Consider the following 22,661-nt stretch of genomic DNA (forward strand, 5'->3'; position numbering starts at 1 on the left):
ATAGAATGTATTTTGGCAGAAGACTGATAAGGAAAGAACTGAAATGAAGCGCAATTGGTAGGAAAATACATAAACAATGAAATTTAAGAAGATGAACTGATATTTACAGAAGAAACAGTGAAGATTGAGACAATTGATTGTTATTTTGCAAACTAACTGTTTTCTGTATGGTTATCAGAATTTAGTGAGATAGTCTGCAATTTGTGCTTAGATACATTCGATTGTCCCCAACCGGTGTTCGGTTCACTACACTGGGTTCGAATTCCGCGAGTGGGATCGTGGATGCGCACTGCTGAGGGGTCCCATAATAGGATGAAACAGCCTAGTGCTTACAGGTTTTCCATAGTGGTCTAGCTTTTGTCGACTCATGAGTTTAAATGTCTTTTTTATTTCCGAATATAAAATAAATACGAAATATTTATAGTAAATTTGGATAATTTAATAACATAGTTCTGATAGTCTTCGTCTTCTTATTACATTATCCAAATACAGAATAAGTCTACTTCTAGTTTGGTCATATAATTTATAACATCAGTATACCAATAAAACTCAGTGAATATTGAACGGAGAGTAAATCGTTTATAAAACTGCCTAGTTCTTTGACACCTATCGAGGTTAAACTTTGCAAGTTCGGACACAAATGCCTTTAGATCCAAGTGGCCACACATTGCATCGTCACAGCTATAAGACAGGAGACACAAGGTGTTTGATGATTATATATCTACGGCAGCAAAAGCTAAGCACAAATTTGTTTTTTTCAAGATTGAACGGAGTTCAAATTAAAAAGTACGAAAAGATAGTAAGCTAAAGATTTATCAGAAATTAAACATTGAATGCATCTGATATTATTTCAAGTTATGTCCCCCGCCGTCACCACGCATAGAGTACGTCTACCCAGTGGACCTTAATTAGGACGTTCTTAACTAACAACACATCTCTGTTCAAAATTTGACCATTTCTCAGATAAATAGTGCATTATAATTTTGCACACACCCGATGGTGACTAATCACAAAACATTTTTCTGTTGTGTTGGAAGCTATTTTCAGTAGGGTTATATAGAAACTGGGCTAATCTCAATGTATCTGAAAATCCTGCAAAAACTGGAACGTCTTCTCAAGTTTGGTGAATGAATTCGAGCGATAACACTTTTTTGTTACGTCATATATCATACCTTTCTTATATTTCTGTTGTTGTCAGCGATTGATTATGTTGAAGTTGTTTCTAGTTTAAGTACATATCTTCAATTATTAATTAAAAAGTAGTGCAATTCTAGGAACTAAATTGAAAAGGACTGCAATTCTCACGTAATATTGCATTTTTTAAAACATTCATTTATCCAGTTGAAAGTCAATCTTATATTATCTTTATTCAAGAATCTTTGTACTTCTGACAACAACAGCGAGTTTTTTAAAACTAAAATCTACGTTTAAAAATCATTTTAATATTGAATACCATAAAACAGTTAAGTAATTCTTTTTTTCCATTGACGAGTTTAAATATTTTTGGTTAATTAGTTTAAGTGCATTATTCATCTTTTTTTTTCATTTTTTGTGTGTGTGATTGTTTTCAGTCTTGTTTATTAACCATATTGCCAACTACGGTAGATCAGAATCTTACTGTAATGACATTTTAAACAAGCAAAAAGTTATATGTCAGTTTATTTTAATTTCTTTAAGCAAACAATCAACGAAAAGTTATGATGATGGAAATTTGAAAGAAACACTCTCTTATTTCAAAACTAATAACTAAATTGGAAATAAACTGAAGCTGAATGTTAATACTTTGATGATGTGGAGTTTAAATATCTGTAAAATATGTCTTAAAAGCTTTATTAGATAACTAAGAGGTGATTTGGTCATGAAAGATTTCCGCATACCAATGTAAAGTATTCTCTTATGGTTAAAAAATGTCAAGACGTTTATTAGCTGAATAGTTAGGGTAAGAAATAGCCATCCAACTTTCTTTTTCTGAATGTATTTCGATTGTAGCTCTCAAATCATGTTATTATAATACTTTAAGAAGGGTTCAAAGAAGTAATGGTTTGTCCGTAAGAATTCAAATACCTATCTACTCCTCTAAATATTCGCTAATAGTGACTATCGAGGCAAGTTGCTTTTTCAGATGATAAATGTAAAGTTAATGAAAAAACTTACATTCTTTACCTATAAGTTAGATATGATATATATTAAATTTTACAAGATAATTTATCTCTTAACTCGAATTTACAAAAGTTGTTCAGTCCGAATGGCTTTGTCAATGATGCTGTTTATAAATCGGCTTAGAAACATCTTAAAATATTTTCTATTGGGCTTAGTTTGTTCTGATTTCTTTGATAGTTTAACATAGAAAAAAGTAAGGTGATTTTCAGTTAATGCAAATCGTGAATTCGACTATACTATGAATTGGATTTTAAAAGGTAGTTGAAGTGAAAGTTAGTTATTCTTGGACATTATTACCTATGATATGATATGAGTGATATATTTTAATTGAATAACTCAAGCAGTTCAATGATCAATGAAGTCGAGTTGCAATATTATGTAGTAACTTTCTACACCCATCTCTCAAAACTTGAAAAAATTAACCACCAGTGAAGGACATATATACATGTGACTCTGATTATTATACATTTAGAAAAGCCAGAATACTTGCATGGTTATTAAATGAAGGAATAAGAATCAACCTCTTAGTTCCAAAATAATGTTCCCAGAGTTTACTCTCTTCACTAATAGTTTTGTTGAATTGCAGACTAACGATCTATTCTCACAAAAGCCCAAATGCATTCAACAAAATGTCACCACAAAAACGTCGATGTGTAGTGATCCTCTATATATATTTCACAAAACTTACTATCATCGATGACTTCATTACTCGACGACTTAAATTTAAGAAAATCTTGATATAATTAAAATCAATATAAGCTTTACGACCCAACGAAAAGATATGTCAATAAATGTTTACAACTTTCAAGATAAATCAAAAGATCTATCCACAATGACCTGATTATTAATTTTAAGCTGTCCTATAGATAAAGAAAAATTATAACTTCTCGAAAATGAATTTCGTTAGGGTAAGCACATAGGATATCAATGGTAAATTACAATGTCATATTGTTCTGAAAACAAATGTGTGTAAATTAAATCAACCAGTTTTCCAGGCATAAACTATTGGCAATGTAAATTCACAACCATTTGATTACTAAGGGATTCGGCAACATGGTTTGCGAATTCCTCTTGGACAACGTTAAACATTTGATCAATTATCCTGTGCTTTACTTAAACAAACATATAATAGTAAATATCGCATACTAACTTCTACACACCGAGTGGAGAACTGATCCAGGCTTTACATAGGCCATTCAATAATTTTAAAAAATAAACGACGAATTCATATCTGAAAATCTATTAGAAAGTTAGCTCGACAAGTAAGCGCGAATAAATATTTTATACCATATCATTTTTAAATAAGGGATTAGTTGAATTTTGTTTCTATCATAGTTAACTTTCCTACATCATCTTGGTTATTCCTTGTTCCCATTTGCTCACGGAACTAGTCCTTTGACAAAAATTTTTCATATTGGATACGATTGTACAGCTTGATAATAAATTCGTTGAAAAGAGATCCGCTTGCTGAACTTTGTGTTTTTAATGTTTAAAAGGGAATTATCTGTCAACGTTTCTACCACATTTTTGCATATTTTCATCTAATTATTTCATATTTCTCATGGAACAAATCAGGAACTAAAAATATCCATACAATATTTATGTGAATTTGTAGAAAACATAGGTCTAGTAATTTATCACTTTCTAATGACGTTTTAACGTTTTTCAATCTATAAAATATCAAATACGAGACATAATAGTACCTTTTCCCTAATTGTAACTAACTCTATGATGGCTGGAAGAAAAAAAACGATAAACGAACTAGTACGCTATTGATTGTTTTTGTCCACTCAACATAAATATTTGAATATACGGATGAAACTAATTAAATGCATAGAATTTAGTTTCTCTAATGATTAACGATATATATGTATATAATGTTTGAACGTTAAATTAATTACCTAGCCTAATGATTGAACTGGGTTAGGATTTAAACTTGTCATCTTCACAGTTGAATATTGAATGCCTAACTTGTTTAAGGCACTTATCTGAAAATATTTAAAAATTATTTAATTTTGTTGTCCAGTCTGAATAGACTTTTAAAAGTCTGACTAAAAACAGTAGGCGGTATCAACCACTTACTGGTTGCGTTTTCTATCAAACAAAATTACATTGAATCTTAACTAAATTATGTATTTACCATAATTTTAAATCTATGACAATTTGTTTAAATGTTTTATTGGAAATGTGTAACTTCAGTATGTATTGTCTGAAATATACTTTGCTGTGTATTGTGTATTCGACATAAATTATTCTTCATTAGTATATTTTTAAGTGAATTGAGGATCTAGTTAAGACAAAACATAAGGAAATGGTTGCTATCTCCTAATAACTAAATGTATTATGAGCAAAGATGGCTAGCAGTGGAATCCAGGACGCACGTTTCGTCCTATTTGCGACTCATCAGCTGGATGTACCTGCATCTCAGAGTTGATGTTCACTCTGGGACTCGAACCCAGTACCTTTCGCTTCAAACGCCATCGTGTTATCCACTCAGCTACTCAGTCTTGATAGCCACTTGTTTGTGCAATGGGGTAAAGTTTAAGTGTACTTAGTATTATTTGTTTTGATCTTCTCATTGATGTTTAGGACAAACAATACTAAGTAAATTTAAATGCATTATGACTTATTTATTTAAAAATGAATTAGATATTGTAGTTAATGAATAGTTTCAGTCAATTTATATTAATTCAAAGGCAAACTACCGTATTATAATAATATCACAAACATAATAAAAAATGTGAGCGTTACACGACGGATCAACAAAGATGAAATTATTTATTTAGATATTTTTTAGTATTTCACTCATGGTTTATATGTATATTTAGAAATTAACAGTAATGGGGCCATGCAACAGTAAAAATTTTTGTATTTTTTCTATTATTTGACTTTTTAAACTATAAATAAATTTCAGTTTCGTTCTAGATTTTAAATGATTGTTTTGATTGTTATTATCGTTTACCTGTAGTGTCACTGTTTAAAAATTAAAATCTGAACCTTCACTTTTCTTTTCTTATATGTCACATCAAATAATACCATAACATATCATTTACATGTTATACTGGGTGAATATTATGTTATCCCGTCAAATTGTATGATTCATGCATTTTTCTACATTTAAATCGACCACCTTGATAGTACACGAAATGCGCATTAATTAGTAGTCAAGAAATACTTAAAGTGAAAACAAAACTTTCTAGTTTGAAAGTTCCATTTATACATATATATTCAAGTTGAGAATTTAGGAGGCCTGCTTGAACATCCAGGCTACCTATTCTTGCCATCCAGATATCACAACAACTTACCCAATTTTGTTTGTTTCAGTACATCATTATGTCTATTAATCGCATAATCTATTCAGGTGCGTTATTGTAAAGTGTACAAGCTTTCGTAGTGGAAGTTACAGAAAGCCCAATCAGAGATATAGTTATTGTTGTTGGCATTATGCAACGAAAAGAATGTACATTATTTATATGTCGATTGACTGGACTGTTAACTTCTAACTAGTGATCAGTCAACATTTATCGTCAGAATCGACCAAGAAATAAGAGACGGAAACTTGTTGAAATAATTTGTGCTGATAATTCTATATTGTACTGAAAATATAATATTGAATAAAGCTAATAATAATAATAAAAATAATAAACAATTCAAATCACCTATTATAGTTGATATGAATTACTTTGTTTAAGTACATGTTATCATATTTTATGCAAGAGTATAAATCTAATTTGTGAAAAAAAAAATTAAATTACTTTTGGTTGAACTATTCAGATGAAATTTCAAATCAAAAATGTTAATTATTTCTCACGAAAAACAAACAAACATCGGCAACCGCTATTTATTACTCAATAAATAAAGATATTAAATTTTTTTTAAAAACAAAACGACCGTCTAGTGCTACTAGGTTTCCCATGGTGGTATAGCTTCGATTGACTCATAATTTCAACTATATACAGACAAATTACTGAAATCTCCACATAACTCCCTCCTGAAAAATATTCATTACAAAATAGTTTATTTTTAGCATTACTTCCTAGTTAATAAATTTACAATTAACCAATCAGAATCATCTATAAATTTCTTGAAATATAATTGTCTGATTTAGATTCTTCAAGGTGTCATCTCTTGATTGAATAAGCTTCTTTGATTTATTTTGTTTCGTCTTGAAAGTTCTATTGAGATGTATGATTACGTGATGTTTTAATTTATCATTTATCATTCTCTTAAACATGAAATAGAAAAAATAACTGATAGATCATTATCAAATTTAATATCTTCATATATATTTGCCTGAAGGTATGAATATTCAATCAATCCTACCTTATTATTATTATTTAAGTAGTATTATATCAATCTACTAATATACATAGATTACAATTTCCTTTAAAAATCATCAAATGACCGAGAATATTTTCAATTAGAATCTCTTGTCATCAGAAATAGATGAAAATTGAATTTTATCCAATGAATAATATTGAATTTTTATTTTTTACTATTTTTTTTTGTTTTTCTAATTTGATCAAAAATTATTTTGTTTATTTACTTGGCTACTAAATTGTTTAACGTATGACTGATTTCAATGTTAATAGTTAAACAGGTAGAAAATCTATGGAAAAAAAACAAATTTAAATATTTATTAGAAAATATACTCTGAGACTTGTTATTGAAAACTAGTTGATGGGAAGAAAAAAAATCTGACGGAAATAATTCATTTCATTCAAGGTCTATAGATAAACTACCTCTACTTATGAGTAGATTGTTATGTCGAGTGGAGTTATTTATTGATATTGCGTAGAATGGAAAAAAATTGGTTTATCAGCAATATACAATCCTTTAATCATTCATTAACTACATAAACTTTGGTAATTAGTGAGTTTGTTATAATGAATACCTCCAAAAGAGTTTTGATAGTTTACTAAAGGAAAGGAATCTAGAAAGAAATAACTATTTAAAAATTTGACAAAGTTTTGCTCTCTGAACTGAATCCAGCTTAAAATCATCGACCTGAGCTACAAATCTCCGTCATCTTAACTATCAAAACATTAATTTAATGAAAATATAGTTTAATTTCGATTTGTTAATTTTGATTAAACTGAAGTTATTCAGTGGTATTATCAAGTTGTTATTTAGTTAAAATAGTTGGTAACTCATCAGTTTCACTGAAAACCAAATGTTTTGGAATGACTGAAACGACATAAATCCTTAAGTTTATTACTACTGCAAAACCTTCAAAAGATAAATGACCTAGGGAAGAAGTAATTCCAAGAAACTGGTGTTTTCTACTGCTATTATTAAGATGATGGAAAGTTAGTTATTAACCTGCATAGAAAATTATAACATCAATATATGTAAAACTTTATTATATATCTACCATTAAAAATAACGAATTTTAATGTGACCGACAAGTTCACTGAATTCTTAAGTTTATTCTAACATTTAAGGATGAGACTCCTCCTGTAGGTCTTCTAGAGTTACTGACGCTCTCAAGACCACATAGAGAAATAGAGTTGTGTGTGAGGTCGGCGACCCATTCCGTCGAAAACAATCTTGCTAAAACAACAAAAACTAGATTAAACAGATTAAACATAAATTAAGTAGTTTAAAGATAGCTATTCATACACTGAAATAAATATCAGCGCAATATAAGAAATGTAACTTTAACGTTGCATTTTAGGTAATCTTGTAGCCAATCAGAGCTACGGGCTAGGGTATAAGCACACTTCCATAGAAGATTTTGTTGATCTCTTCAAAATAATTTTAATGTCATCATTTGACTGAAACCCTTGGTTTAAGTATGTCAAATATAAATATAAACCTACGTATATATGTAGATTTTGGGGTCTAAGCACCCCACCATTACCAGTTATAAATAAGATTTTTGTTTTTAAAGGTTATATGTGAGTTTGGAGAGAGTTAGGCAAGCTAATTTACCGAAGGTTCTTTATGCATTTTTGTCTCTTTTCTTGAATGACAGTAAACAGATGCTTTAAGAACTCCAAAAACATAGATTATGGCACCAAAGATAAATCGTTTGAAGTTGGTAATACTCAAGAGAATAATCTGAGAAACCAAAAAACTGAATAAAATTTCACCAGAGTAAAGTATGATAGACAATGATGTCATTTTTCAACCCTTTAATTATTGCATTGATCATAATAATTCATATAGAAGTAACAGCTTCTTTTAAAAAAACTTAAAGATTTAATAGCCATGACCTCTATTCATTATACAAAACTGAATTTAATACATACATTTCTTGTTCACGGCCAATGAAAAATGACTATAAATAAATGTCTGAGGTACATTTCCAGGAGACACTAGTTAGCTAGTGGATAGTCAGTAGCAATTTTAACATTTAAGTCTCCACAGATTGATAGTGATGAAATCGCTTTTGTTTAGCAGTCTTCTTATTTTGTATCGATTATTCATTGTAATAGAAACAAACAGACGAGCATTTTGGAGCTAAAATGAAACTATTCATAAATCAAATAACTATGGCTGTTTTTCTAAGTTCCTAAAAGGTTTTCAACAGATCTGAAAATTTTTTCTGGAAGTTTTCAAATTTAGTAATTAGTTACCTATGCAACCAAACAAAGTCCATTAAAAGCCTACTCGCGTTATTGAAGAAATCAACATAGTTGATTACTTGAAGAGGCTGCTACTGGTATTTTGTACTTTATGTCCCATTTACCAATGAAATCGACATCGTATATATATATATATATATATATATATATATATATATATATATCCCACAGGCGTAATGAGTTTCGTTTTCAAATACTTGTTATATTGGAACCTATTTACAAATATTAAGCTGACTATTGCTATCAGGTCCTAGCTTTAAATAAACAGTAGTGTACAAATACTTTATAACGATTTTGAAACCATCTAGAAACCGGGTATTCTCATGAACGTAACCAAAATATCTATGTTATTCGTAATTATCGTCAGTCAAATTCTTATGTGCTGATCTTCTAAAGTACCCAACTTTTCGGCACGTTCACTCTTGATTGAACCATTATCATTAGTCTAGATCAAATGAGTACAAATATTGAAAGTCCATTATTATATGAATTGAAATGATTATTATCTTCCTAGTTGAACATATCACATAAAAAACAATGGAAATGAAAACTATAATTACTTACCCCTTATTTTTAGTTTCCCCCCGTAATATCCATTGCATACACTTTATGTACCAGACTTTTTTGACAAGAACAATTCTAATTATTGTTACAAACAATTATCTGACTAATTAGCTTTACAATTCGGCAGCGAGAGTTTTTTTCAAAAACATTTTAAACATATTAGTATTTTTATTATAAAGTAAATTATAGTTTAAAATCATCTAACATTTAAATTGTAGTGACTGGTCCTATGTTTAGCCCATATAGCTTATTCTAGCTTCCAGACAAGCTAATTTATCCATTCTTCTTGAGTCATATTTTAACCTTGTTAATTATTCACTTATCAATTTATAGCAACCATCCTATAATCAATTTCGATTATAGCCAATTTTGGTTAAGCCCTTTTTATAACTTACTTAACAGACATCGTTATTTGGATAGTAACAATTTGCATATTCTTTGCACTGCCATACCACTAGAGCACATGACACTCTATCCGAAATGTTGACTGCTCAAATATCATTCGATGACTCATACACCTCCCCATATGTGTACGCACGCAAATATTATTATGAGCCTTTGTTTTGGTTTGCTGTGCCCTTATTAAATTTGACTATAAATTGCCTATGTAATTTCTTGCTATTCGTTCGCTTCCTTCGCTTATTCGCCTGTTCACTCGCTCGTTGATATTCGCTCAGGTGTTGTTAGCTTTCTAACCTGAGTTATTCGACAATAAACTGTAGTTGCTGCTATCCTTTGTCTTCTGATTTTACGCACCGTTAAGATTAGAATTATAACGGTTATCGAAGTAAACAATTAACGAATCGCGGCACTACAAACTCTTACTGTTTTTATGTATGTGTGTGTGTGCATTTCTTATTCCATTCATCACATGTCTGTAACTTATTTTTGTATGACTATAAATATTGATTAACGTCTGATATAAATCGAGTTGGCTCACATGCATTCTCCACTGAGCTCCATCTCGTATTCTCTCTTCTTTTCACTTCGTCCTTCTGATTATCTGTCCAGATCAAACAACCATTCTCGTATTTGAGTTATTTAATTCCTTTATTCACCAACGCGATTTAAGTCGATGATTATATACGAGAATAGGCGACATATGTCTCAATAGCAATCAGAAACGATCCGACTGGAGTTAGATACAAAGGGGCCACAAAATAATTAAACATTTCAGATTTGTTCTGTTTATTTCTTTACAGATTCCAATTTAATTTTCTTTTTCTTGTTTTTTTTTGCCAGGATTGATTAATATTTTTCTAATACAATATCTAACAACTGCTCGAAAACAATGTTTTAATTTGGAACATGAATTAGATTATTGTTCTAGAAAGCACAAAGTTCATATACCAACAAGTCAATTATCTGGTTATAGCTTTGGTTACGGTTCACTAAATGATACAGAATATATGTGCCGGTAATTAACAATTATTTTATCGTTTTTTTTCTTTTTTATTTAAGATTTCTAAACTGTTATGAAAATAATCAATTATTTTTCTTTGTGTTGTAAAATTGGACTTAATTTATTTCCATCGAATATTCTTAGTAAAGTATAATTCAAAATGTATAAATTTCTTTCACAGTGATTTCTTGGTAAAAAGTAGACATTTTTTTAGGTTTGTTAACTGAATGATTTGTTTCATATATATGAAATTAATCAATTAAGACATCACTTTCATTTCATCAACATTGAAATTATTCACTTATCATTTAGGTAACCAGTGGAGTTGGGAAATATTAACTTGCTGAAGACATTGGTGAATGGTTGCTCAATTTCGTGGATTGGTTGAAGTTAGATATTAACACCGTTGGATGTCGAATCAGTGGTCTAGTGGTTAAGCGCACGCGTGCGACACTGATAGGTCTTGGGTTCGAATCTCACTACTGAGGAGTCCCACAATAGGACAAAACGGCCGTCCAGTGCTTCCATGTTTTCCATGGTGGTCTAGCTTTAATTGACCTATGATCTCAACTATATAAAAATATCTGTTAAATCCTTTTCATCTAACATAATCATTTATAATTTATTATCTCTTCAATAATTAAACTTTCGTAGAAATATTATAAAATAGTTTTTTTATTTGAAAATTCCTAATGATAACTTATTTCATTGGAAACCGAAAATAGTGATAATTATTCTATTATTTCCAAGGAACATATTCATAATCCTATAAGGTAAATAATTAAATTTTAATGAATTTAAGCGAATAATAATGAATAATTTATAAGTGTAGGAAACAAAATATCTATTTTGTATTCGTCAGAGAGGTATATCTGCATCCTGGAGATTATATCTACACCAGGATTTGAACTCATGACTTAAAACGCTCCATTCAGATAATAGGTCCATGTGGCTACTAGCCTGTGCAACAGAGATAAGGCTTATTATTTATTGAAGATAAAGATTTAGAATTTAAAATCAAAGGTAAGAGGTTCGAACCTCGGAGTGAACATCAGCTACGAAATACAGGCGTAATCAACTAAATAGTTCTAAATAGAACGAGAGTGGCATTTTGAACTCTAACGCTATCCATTACTTATCTCTGCGTAAATAACCATGAACTAATGACGATATCTACACAATTACTTCAGGAGCATATATTGCAAAAGTGGTTGATCAAGATTTAGTCCATTATATCATAAACAAAGACACTCAAACACATACAAATAACTAGTATTATAGATTTTTATCAATACCATAGGGTGGAACAATAATTAATATGTTCAAGACTGTATGTTATTGACCGAATTTCGATCGCAATAATATTTCTGTTCTTGTGTTTTTTTTAGTTTACAACTTTATTCACACACTCAGTATTCTGTTTTATATATATATTTATTTATTTATCAATATTTCCAGTACTCGATGGCACATATTAGTATTTCATTGTATGAGAAAAAGGGCTGAAGAATCATGTAATCATTCTGATGAGGAGAAATTTCGACAAATTATATGGTCCATTTCTCTAGATACAAGAAAATTTGAAAAAGCTGCTGCATATATATGTCATGAACATAATTTAAGAAGTAAGTCTTGTTATGAAACTCAGTAAACTATTCACAATATCCAATATATATTCAAATAAATCATAGAATGATTGAACAATATGAAGTGAATACAATTTTGAGAATTTAATTTAGGATTTAGAGTTTGATTATATTTTTTTTAACGTCTGTTTCTATATTATATTAAATATGGGAAACTTTGTCTTCAAGCAACTGAAATGTCGACTTTAGATTGAAAACAACAACACTGCAAGCAATGTTAATATCAAAATAATTGAACAGTATTGTGCTTATTCGGTGATTAAATATTGAAGTGAAACACTAATATACTATTGTCAAATCACGTAAACCGAGCAGACTTTTTAACTACTGAAAAATAGTCTACCACTCCATTGTTGATTATGGAACAGTTATCTATAAAGCATTAAGATGACATTTTAAATGTCCTCAATTAATATTCAGTAAGCTAAAAACGATGAAAATAAAACTATTAAAATCATTACTTGTCTTCACAACAAATGAAACATTTTCAAGAATCTATTGTTTTACATAGCTGAGATCATGAGCTAGACCACCAAGGAAAACCTGAAAGAACTGGACGGCCGTTTCGTCCTATTGTGGGACTCTTCAGCAGTGTGCATCCACGATCCCACCTCGTGAGATTCAAACCCAGTAACTATCAGTCTCGCACGCGAGCGCTTAACCACTAGATCACTAAGTAGGCATCCAACGGTGCTAATGTCTAACTTCAACTATATAAAATTACTAGAATCTCCACAAAACCCCCTTCTGATAATCTATTATTTCATTAATAATTAAAAGTTAAAGTGTATACATGAGGTTAACTGTAGAAAGAACATCATTAATTCTAACATTTGAATCAGTTGTTAGGATAGTGTCTATTCGATAATTATTTTCCAATATCTAAGTATTGGGTTAAACATATGACAAATATTTATAGTGATAATGAAATCATTGATACATTCATTTACTAATTAAATGACTTGTGAAAAAAATATTTCCTACATTTTAATGTTGTCGTGACTATGAATGATTAAGGATTATTGAATGGCTTCTGTAATCACGGTGTGTTTTAATAATTTCCCTACCAAAAAGAAGTTAAACAGCTTTCGAAATCTGTTTAACCATGTTTTTTCACTTAGTATCTGGGTGCTTCAAATATTGCAATAATTCAGATAGTTCGTTTCTAAATTCTGTAGTTAACAACTTATAATTGTACATCAATGATCAGTCAAAATTTAAATTAATACTTAAATATGGTAAGCAAAGATGGATAGTGACTAGCAGTGGAATCCAGGACGCGCGTTTCGTCCTATTTGCGACTCGTCAGCTGGATGTACCTGCATCTCAGAGTTGATGTTCACTCTGGGACTCGAACCCAGTACCTTTCCCAAATAGGACGAAACGCGCGTCCTGGATTCCACTGCTAGCCACTATCCATCTTTGCTTAACATGCTTGTGAATTTAGGCTATATCGAGGTAATACGCACAGTATGCAAATATGCCAATTGGAGACTGATCAGTTGCAGTCCTAAAAACATCAATGGGAAGATTCAAACAAGTAATATTAAGTGAATTTTAATACTTAAATAATTCTTGAAAATATGTTTAAGAATATCCCATTATGTGCTAGATTTAATTAAATTTAAACGTTCAACCTGAATGAGCAATAAACAAAGTGCTCAAACTGTTTTCTGACATAGTTTTGGGACTGGGTAACAAATTAAACAGCTTTATCGATTTACACAAACCTAATATTTTAATTCTTCTTTAGTTGAATACAAATTAAAATATGATGTCTACAATTATGAAGGAGGTTAGACTTAACAAAAGATTGTTTTTCTTGTTGATACAGATTAGACAAATATTTCAATATGTCATCCGGGTTACTTAATATCACAAACGTAGGTACTAAATCCACAAACTACTTGGTGTAGTACATAATACTAAACATTGAAATGACGAAATATACGCGTCTGTTTTAAATGTCTTCGAAATCTTAATCGTCAGAGAACTTACTCGATGCTAAGATCTTTGTAATAAACCTAGTTAGAACGATTTTATCACAGACAGTTTTGAAATTTACTGAATACCATTGTAACTAAAAACCAAAAAGTTTAACATAATTGTATCATAACGTAAAAATTGGGTTACTGATGTTATTCACTGATATTCCAAAAGATTAATTTTTGTTTGTACGCGCGCAAGACTGATATGTATTGTTCGAATCTCGCGAGGCAGGATCGTGAATGCGCACTACTGAGGAGTCCCATAAAAGTTCGAAACGGCCGTCCAATGCTTCCAGGTTTTCCATGGTTATCTAGCTTCAATTGACTCATGATTTCAACTATTAAATTGCTAAAATCTCCACCAAACCCATTCTGATAAAAAAAAGAATTTTTTACTTTCAATAACAGTTTTGATATCTTTTGATACCTTTACTATAATGTTTCTATTTTAGTTTTACGTGAACATCAGTACAAATGTTTAAAACAACAAGAGAAATTAGCTGAACAATGTGCAGTTCATAGAAATGAAACAATCAAAGAAGTTGTATTAGCATTACATAATCAATCTAGTCGTTTATTATCTAGTCCTAATGAATATTATTCGATAATTAAACATACCTTAACATCATATGAATGCAAGTAAGTTTGTGCGCGTAATATTGACAAATTAATAACTTCATTACATCAGAAGGGGTTATTGTGAAGATTTTTAGTAATTTTATGGTTGAAATCATTAAAAATTTAATGGTTACCTTCTTAGAGAATTACTGTTATCATAATTTGCAATAATTAACATCTTCTATGTACAATAATGAATTCATAAATAATTCAATTAATCAAATTATTGTTTTAATATATTTAAGATTTCATTATTTACTATTAGTTACTTAAATAGTTATAAGATTATAATCATAGGGGAATACTTTAATTTCAATTAAATTCATTAAATACAAACATTTAATTTTGTTACATATTGTATATATATGATGTAGTTTACCTAGTTGTAACTTAAAACCTAAATACTCAAGATGAGACCATTAAAATACGTCTAACTAATACTTCAATTTACTAAAATTTTGAGATCATGAGTCAATCGAAACTAGACCACAGTGGAAAACCTGGTTCGTGGATACGCACTACTAAGGAGTCGAACAATAGAACGAAACGGCCATTCAGTACTCCCAGGTTTTCCACAGTGGTCTAACTTTAATTGACTCATGATGTCCTGATAGACGTACAGTACTGATTGACTACAGTGCAAAGGCGTTCATAGAGGGCAGCTGCACTCTAAGTTAGAACTAGAGTCAGACAAGGCTGCATGCTCTCCTCCTTCCTCTTTCTTCTGGTGATGGACTGGATTATAAAGACCTTTACATTTGGGGGGGAAGCACGAAATACAATGAACAGCTTGCATGCAACTAGACGATTTGGACTTCACAGATGATCTAACCCTTCTATCCCGTACACATGAAGACAACTAGTGTAGTAACAGCCTCTGCATCAATGGGCCCCAACATTCACAAAGGAAAAAACGATCTCAAAACTCAACACAGAGAACATCAACTCTATCTTAGTTGATGGAAAAACTCTGGAAATGGTGAAAACTTTCACGTATCTGTGAAGCATCATCGATGAAGAAAGAGGATCCGATACAGATGTGAAGGCGAGAATTGGTAATATCAAGAGCCGCGTTCCTAAAATAGAGAATATTCAATACGAATGTCGATTCAGTTAATTCTACTGTACGGAGCTAAAACGTGAAGAACTACCATAACCATCATCAAGAAGGCACAAGTATTTATAAACGATTGTCTACTCAAGACACTGAATGTCCGTTGGCTAGATACCATCAGCAACAGCCTACTGTGGGAGAGAACAAATCAGCTTCTAGATGAAGAGGAAGTTAGGAAAAGATGTTGGAAGTGGATAGGACATACATTGAGGAAATCAACAAACTGCATCACGAAGCGATCCCTAACTTGGAATCCTGAAGGGAAACAGAAAAGTGGATGGCCGAGGAACATACTACGTCGGGAATCGGAAGCAGACATGAAATGGAAGAATAGCAACTGGAAAGGATTGCGCAAGACTGGGTTGGATGGAGAGTGCTGGTGGGCGGCCTATGCTCCTTCATGAGGTGTAACAGGCGTAAGTATGTAAGGTGTGTTAGAAAGCTTATTTACAATAACTTAAGAGAGCCGATAATCAAAATATACAACAGTCTTTCAACCTAACTAACACACTTCTAAAACGCTTGAACATTATTCAACGTATAGAGGCTCAGTACATTTTGTAAACGCTTACACTGTGAGAAAAATATTCCAGCGAATATTTATTATCAGAACACATATTAAATGCAAAAAATAGTATAAAATACATAAAAAAGTTTGTAAAATATGTTCGCATCTCAAAGTTAGAAGGTTAGTCTGTAAAGGTTTGATTGTGCTTCTCCACAACACCATCAGCACACACTTCGAAAGGAAGTGGATAATAGCTTGTTCCATTGATTTGATCCGTTTTCATAATAGTGTTTCATAGCTAACTTCCTCCGGAACATTGATGCTACCAATGAACACGAATTTGTAATATTATTCAACTACATTATACCGTTTCATCTTTGTTTTACTAAAGTCATATGCCTTCATTTCCATAAACTGATATTTTATATAATCAAAGCCAGATGACGAATTGCTTATCTATTGAATTTTTAGACTAAGAATCATTTTCGCAAATCCCTGAAATTAATCATTTTCATATTCTTTTTATCTAGTAATGACAAAATATAAAATATTTGGTTAAGATATTTTTATCTTTACCCGTAATTGTCATTTGTAATTGTCACGCGAAAATACTAGAAAGAACCCGTGGTCAACTATTGACTTCAGCGACAAAAAAATGAGTTACATATGAATAAATAAACAATTTTAATTGTGTATTTATCAAAACAGTTGTGAAATTTCATCAATGATCATTCTATAACTTAGATGAAAAGATTAACTTAGTTACAATTGTTGAAATATTATTTGATCAATAAATATTTCCCTTAGCGATTGATTCATTACAAAAGAGATAAATAATAAAGTATTGATATCCCTAGCAAAAAAATTGATTTTTAAAGTCATTATCTATCCAACTTTAAGCTTTGATATGTATACTCAAAGATTCCTACGACTGATGACAATTTGACTTATTTGTTAAATATTGTATTAAATGTATTCTGTGAAATCGATCTCCAAGAATAATAATAATACATACTACAGGGTTATACGCCTCAAGGTAAATTTATAATCCGAAGTTAAGTACTTGGAGCTGTATGTTCTTCTTTTCTGTTGCTTATTAAGCTGTTAATCTTGACAGATACGTGCTATTAAAAAAAGAACTCAGTAGATTCCATGTAATGTAAATTCCTAGTGCTTTCAAGTGTATTTAACACCTCACTGTCCGTTCAACCGGAATTATCTGTCTAAACCATCACATTAAATAACAAAACGTATTTGAGGGAATATTTGTTCACAGTAACGTTTTCTACAGGCTTCACAGTCAATAAACCTGTAGTTATGCTAAGCAATTACTTTATCAAATTCAATTTACTTTTTGAATATTCAATGCAGATTTTTTTAAATTTAGCTTCTTACGATCTCACGTCATGAAATATATTTATTTTTCCACATTTTTACATGAATATACCTCATAATGAATCATGGTTGGCATAAATGAAATAATATTAGGATGATAAGACCTGTTTGTATCTGCTGTATATCTAAACTACTTTATTTCTGAAATTAATAATACTTGAGTTAATTTGTGCAAAACTATTCATCCCATAGAGGAACAATTTACATAAAACTGTACAACATCAGGAATTCAATTTTCTGTTGGTTGGAATGTTTTAAATATACTGGTGGGTGGTCTATACCCCTCAACGAGGGGTGACAGGCGTAAGTAAGTTAGTAATACTGGTTTGTGCTTCACCAAATAAATGAACTGAAAAAGAGTGAAACTCAAATTTAAAACTGGTCGGATATGGTCTTAAATTAAATTGACTATTTACATTTATCTATTTCAATTAAAAGTACGATAAAAACAAACAAAATGTAGAATAAATTTTGTTTCAACTACATGCTGTATAATACACGTGAAAGTAACGCTGAATCTGTCAGTTGATTGATTGTTCTTCAGTTCAAAAAAAAAATGCATTTTGATAAAATTAAATTTTCACAGTTGAAATCATGAGTCGATTGAAGCTAGACCATCATCGAAAACCTGGAAGCACTGGACGGTCGTTTCGTCCTATTATGGGACTCCTCAGCAGTGCGCATCCACGATCCCGCCTCGCCAGGTTCGAACCCAGGACCTACCATTCTCGAGCCAGAGCCCTTAACCGATAGACCACTGAGCCGGCATCCAACGGTGTTAATGTCTAACTTCAACCAATCCACGGTTTTGAGGGGCCGTTCACCAATTGTCTTCAGTTAGCTGATATCTCTACAACAGACTGGCCACTGCTTCCCACTAGAACTCCAGGAATTATCTCTTGAAGTCAGTCACTAGTGAGCATTGCTGAGGAGTCCCACAATAGGACGAAACGGCCGTCCAGTGCTTCCAGGTTTTCAATGGTGGTATAGCTTCAATTGACTCATGATTTCAACTGTGAATATACTAAATTCTTCACAAAACCCCCTCTGATCTAAAATTAAAATACCGAAAATTCCCATATTATGAACTGGAATAACATAAATAAACGAATAATATTGTTTTTAATTAGATTCCCATCATGCTTTACTTTAATATATAATAACATTTATATGCATATATGCAATTACTAAACTAATCAAGGCAATTTATGAGTAAGTGATAACATGGGAATAGATTAAATGAATAAATAATAAGTCATAAGTCTAAATTGATAGTTTGATGACAGGTATAAAAGATGTGATAAGAAGAACCAAGACATGAATCAATGTTTCATAATAGGAGTAAGTCAATAACTTGGAAAAATAGACACTATAATAATATTCATTAAAAATCATTAGAATTATGTAAAAACAGAGTAAGAACTCTTACAATTACTTAACAATAAACATTAAGCAATTATATTTTCGTGTGATGAGAAAATTGATAACAAATTACATTTTCTTGATGTTTTAAAAAGAAAGGGATTCCATCAATAAAAATGAGCATAGAAACAGTTATTAGATATGCCAGTATATACATTTTTGAGCTTTGTATTCATTCATTATAGAAGAAACCTAGTTAGATGCCTTGCATGTAGACACCATGAACAAGGATATCTGATGGAACTATCTCCTGTTTATCATTTTCTAGCCGAGTTATGGTGATTCTAAATTATAAGTTACGTTGTTTCGCCAAATCCATATGTATCTACTTATTCAGCTGCTCCAGTGCAAAAAAATATATTGGACTTACAACCAAACTACTGAGTCAACCAGTTAGTGATCGCCTCACTTCATTGTTAGAAAAGGATACACTCAAAACAATACGCATTTTCGTTCTATCATACTTGATTGATAACAGTTATGTAGTAGTCAGGAATAGGTCATTTAAAGTAATTTATCGAATATCTATCATTTTCCCCTTATGGGGTTCGATCTCATCTCTTACACAGCGGGAGCTATAGGGATATGAGCTAATAACCCTAGTCTTTGTGTTCATAAGAAATTTGTGACACTTTTATATTTTCTTTGGCCGAATCAACCCTAACAGATGATTTTATTTATTGTTATTTTCCATTTGAGTAAAATTAAAATATCATTCCACTAATATGTCTCTATAAACATATAAATTATTATTAAATCCATGAGCATAAAATTAACTGTAAAACTTTAAGTTTCATTATTACAAATCTATTTCCCTAAATGAATGACTTGCTTATTGTTGGTCTCTTATTAGATCACCTTCAAAACTTTGTCTAATTGTAAAAAAGTAGGGCTTGAGTTTCAGTTTGCTAAAATAGAAAACTTTATATTGCCATTCATCAGATAACATTTGTTAATAATCCATTCTTTTCCTGTATATGTTCCTATCAATCATGTATTAGATTGGCTATTGTATTAAAACAACACTAAAATATCAAGAAACATATACTGATTCATATTTGGTTAATTAAAACAATCAACGTCAATGGTCAAGCAATTGGATAAATAAGTAATTCAATTCCTAATGAACGACATAATTTCAAATGAGCTTCTTTAATTTACAAGGATAACTGAACTCAATTTTATCTGTAGTAATCTTTCTCGGTTTGTTAATACTACGATGCTGGTATAAATGTATAGTTTTAAATACAATCATCAATGACATAGTAGCAGTACGATAAGACACGTTCGTAGTTACTAACTAGGTGATCTAAATTCTTCATCTTACCGAAATAAAGTTTGATGTTAACCGAGGAAGAAGTTAGATATTGTTTGGTGAAACAACGACGTTGAACATTCATTTTATCTACTATTTGAGATTACTAAATATTCAATATCATTCTGTTTCATTCATGTTTCCACTTTTCTTGTTATATTAGATCTTGTTTTTTGAACTTTTAGATCTCTACGAACAAAACTGGATTGTTTATATAATATATTACATAATGAGTGTCCATCAAATGCAGTACGACTAATAATGAATTATTTTAAGGAGACATTACCTGATGGTTGTACATTTAATTATGAAACAAGATTATCAAAACATTTAGAATCAGTACAAATGACTCAGTTAATTAATAATGATGAAAATATAGATGAAAGGAATATTATGAAGCAAACAGTCATTCATAACTTTAATGATGTTCAAGCAAGTCCAAGCAAATCTGTGAAGAATTATGCATGTTTGATAAATTACAACTTTTTGAACATAACGCTTACAGAACTTATTATTGTCTATACTTTAATATGTATTAATCATTGAACATTTCTTCTTTGTTAGCTTTTTTATTTGTTTATGATATATGCGTATAATATCAATGAATGAAGTTGTCACACTATAGAGTATACTTTCTGTAAATAATCATCTAATTTATATTGACCAACGTACTAAACTAGAGTCCAAGAACATTTATTAATTCGTTCCATATTGTTCAGTATTTATGTATGTGTGTGTGTGTGTGGAAGATGAATCTTCCATATGTTTATCTATCAGATTAAATTGTATTGTATTGAGATTGATGTAAATATATTTTTTATATTTTGAACAAAGATACTTTGAAGCTAATAGATAATAAGGATTAAATACATGTTATACACTATTTTATTTTGACTTTAGAACAATAGGGTTTATGATTATACAGTCTTATAGGTACCTAGAGTAAGATTATTTATGGGGATCGATAAAACACAATATGTGATGTGGTCTACTTATATCCTCATATGTGGTATATGGTGATGGTCAGACATAGAATGTATTTTGTCAGAAGACCGAGAAGGAAAGAACTGAAATGAAGCGCAATTTTTAGGAAAATGCATAAACAATTAAATTAGAGAGGATGGATTGATATTTACAGAAGAAACAGTGAAGATTGAGACAATTGATTGTCATTTTGCAAATTAACTATTTGATGTATGGTTATCAGAATTTAGTGAGATAGTCTGTAATTTGTGCCTAAAGATATTCGATAGTCCCAACTAGTGTTCTTGTTCACTACAAATAGAGTTAGTGAATGAGGGGTTTTAAAATGATGAATTGAAGTAACCATAAATGGGAACAAATGCCATAAGTTTAATATTTTTACTATCGAAATCAATGTTGTGAACTATCTTAATATTATTTTCTTCTATGAGCGATACATACGGAGCAGACTAATTAGATGTATTTGAAAGTCTAGGTAAAACTAAGAACGAAGCTTTTCGAAAAAACAAATGAAGATCGCTAAAGAAGTTGACAAAAGAATATGTGTAAACCACAAACATTTTTTTAAAGAAGTTGACTTTGAGAAGAATTACTGTTGCTCCTAAAATACATTATACGCTGATATAAAATCAAATGCCATAAGTTGATTTCCTAATTAACCCATATCAGTAATTTGTCTGACATTAGTACCAATAAATGATTCAAAGATAGCGGTCACTGCATTCTTAAGTATTGACTGAGATTTTGTTATATCCTAGAGAAGACATGGGTATAGGTAACTTCCGGGACCTATTGATGGACGATTATTCTACATATATACTTATTGTTTAACTATTGAGTAATTAGATTATGTGTGTTTATATTCATCTTATTATAAGCTTTATTCTGACCTATGAATTATTATTATACGAATTACTGTTCCTAAATTATACTCAGTTTATAGATTGCTGTCTCC

General features: G+C 30.6%; 1 protein-coding gene and 2 non-coding genes across 3 annotated transcripts; 1 reads left to right on the plus strand and 2 right to left on the minus strand.

Annotated features, from left to right (window-relative positions):
• Positions 1-4,595: 4,595 nt before the first annotated feature.
• Positions 4,596-4,667, minus strand: Smp_tRNA_00163_Pseudo_TTG.1.1. The gene has a single exon. It is a non-coding gene (tRNA).
• Positions 4,668-5,239: 572 nt separating this feature from the next.
• On the minus strand, positions 5,240-5,311 carry Smp_tRNA_00073_Pseudo_TTG.1.1. The gene has a single exon. It is a non-coding gene (tRNA).
• A 2,148-nt stretch (positions 5,312-7,459) lies between these two features.
• On the plus strand, positions 7,460-21,268 carry Smp_048380 (hypothetical protein; the record flags this gene model as incomplete). Its single annotated transcript, XM_018794619.1, has 5 exons — positions 7,460-7,469; positions 10,557-10,731; positions 12,175-12,341; positions 14,803-14,989; positions 20,908-21,268. The coding sequence occupies 5 exons, from the start codon at positions 7,460-7,462 to the stop codon at positions 21,266-21,268; spliced, it is 900 nt and encodes a 299-aa protein (XP_018649013.1).
• Positions 21,269-22,661: the final 1,393 nt, after the last annotated feature.

This window comes from Schistosoma mansoni, chromosome 1 (assembly GCF_000237925.1).
Source record: "Schistosoma mansoni strain Puerto Rico chromosome 1, complete genome".
NCBI classification, from domain to species: Eukaryota; Metazoa; Platyhelminthes; class Trematoda; order Strigeidida; family Schistosomatidae; genus Schistosoma; species Schistosoma mansoni.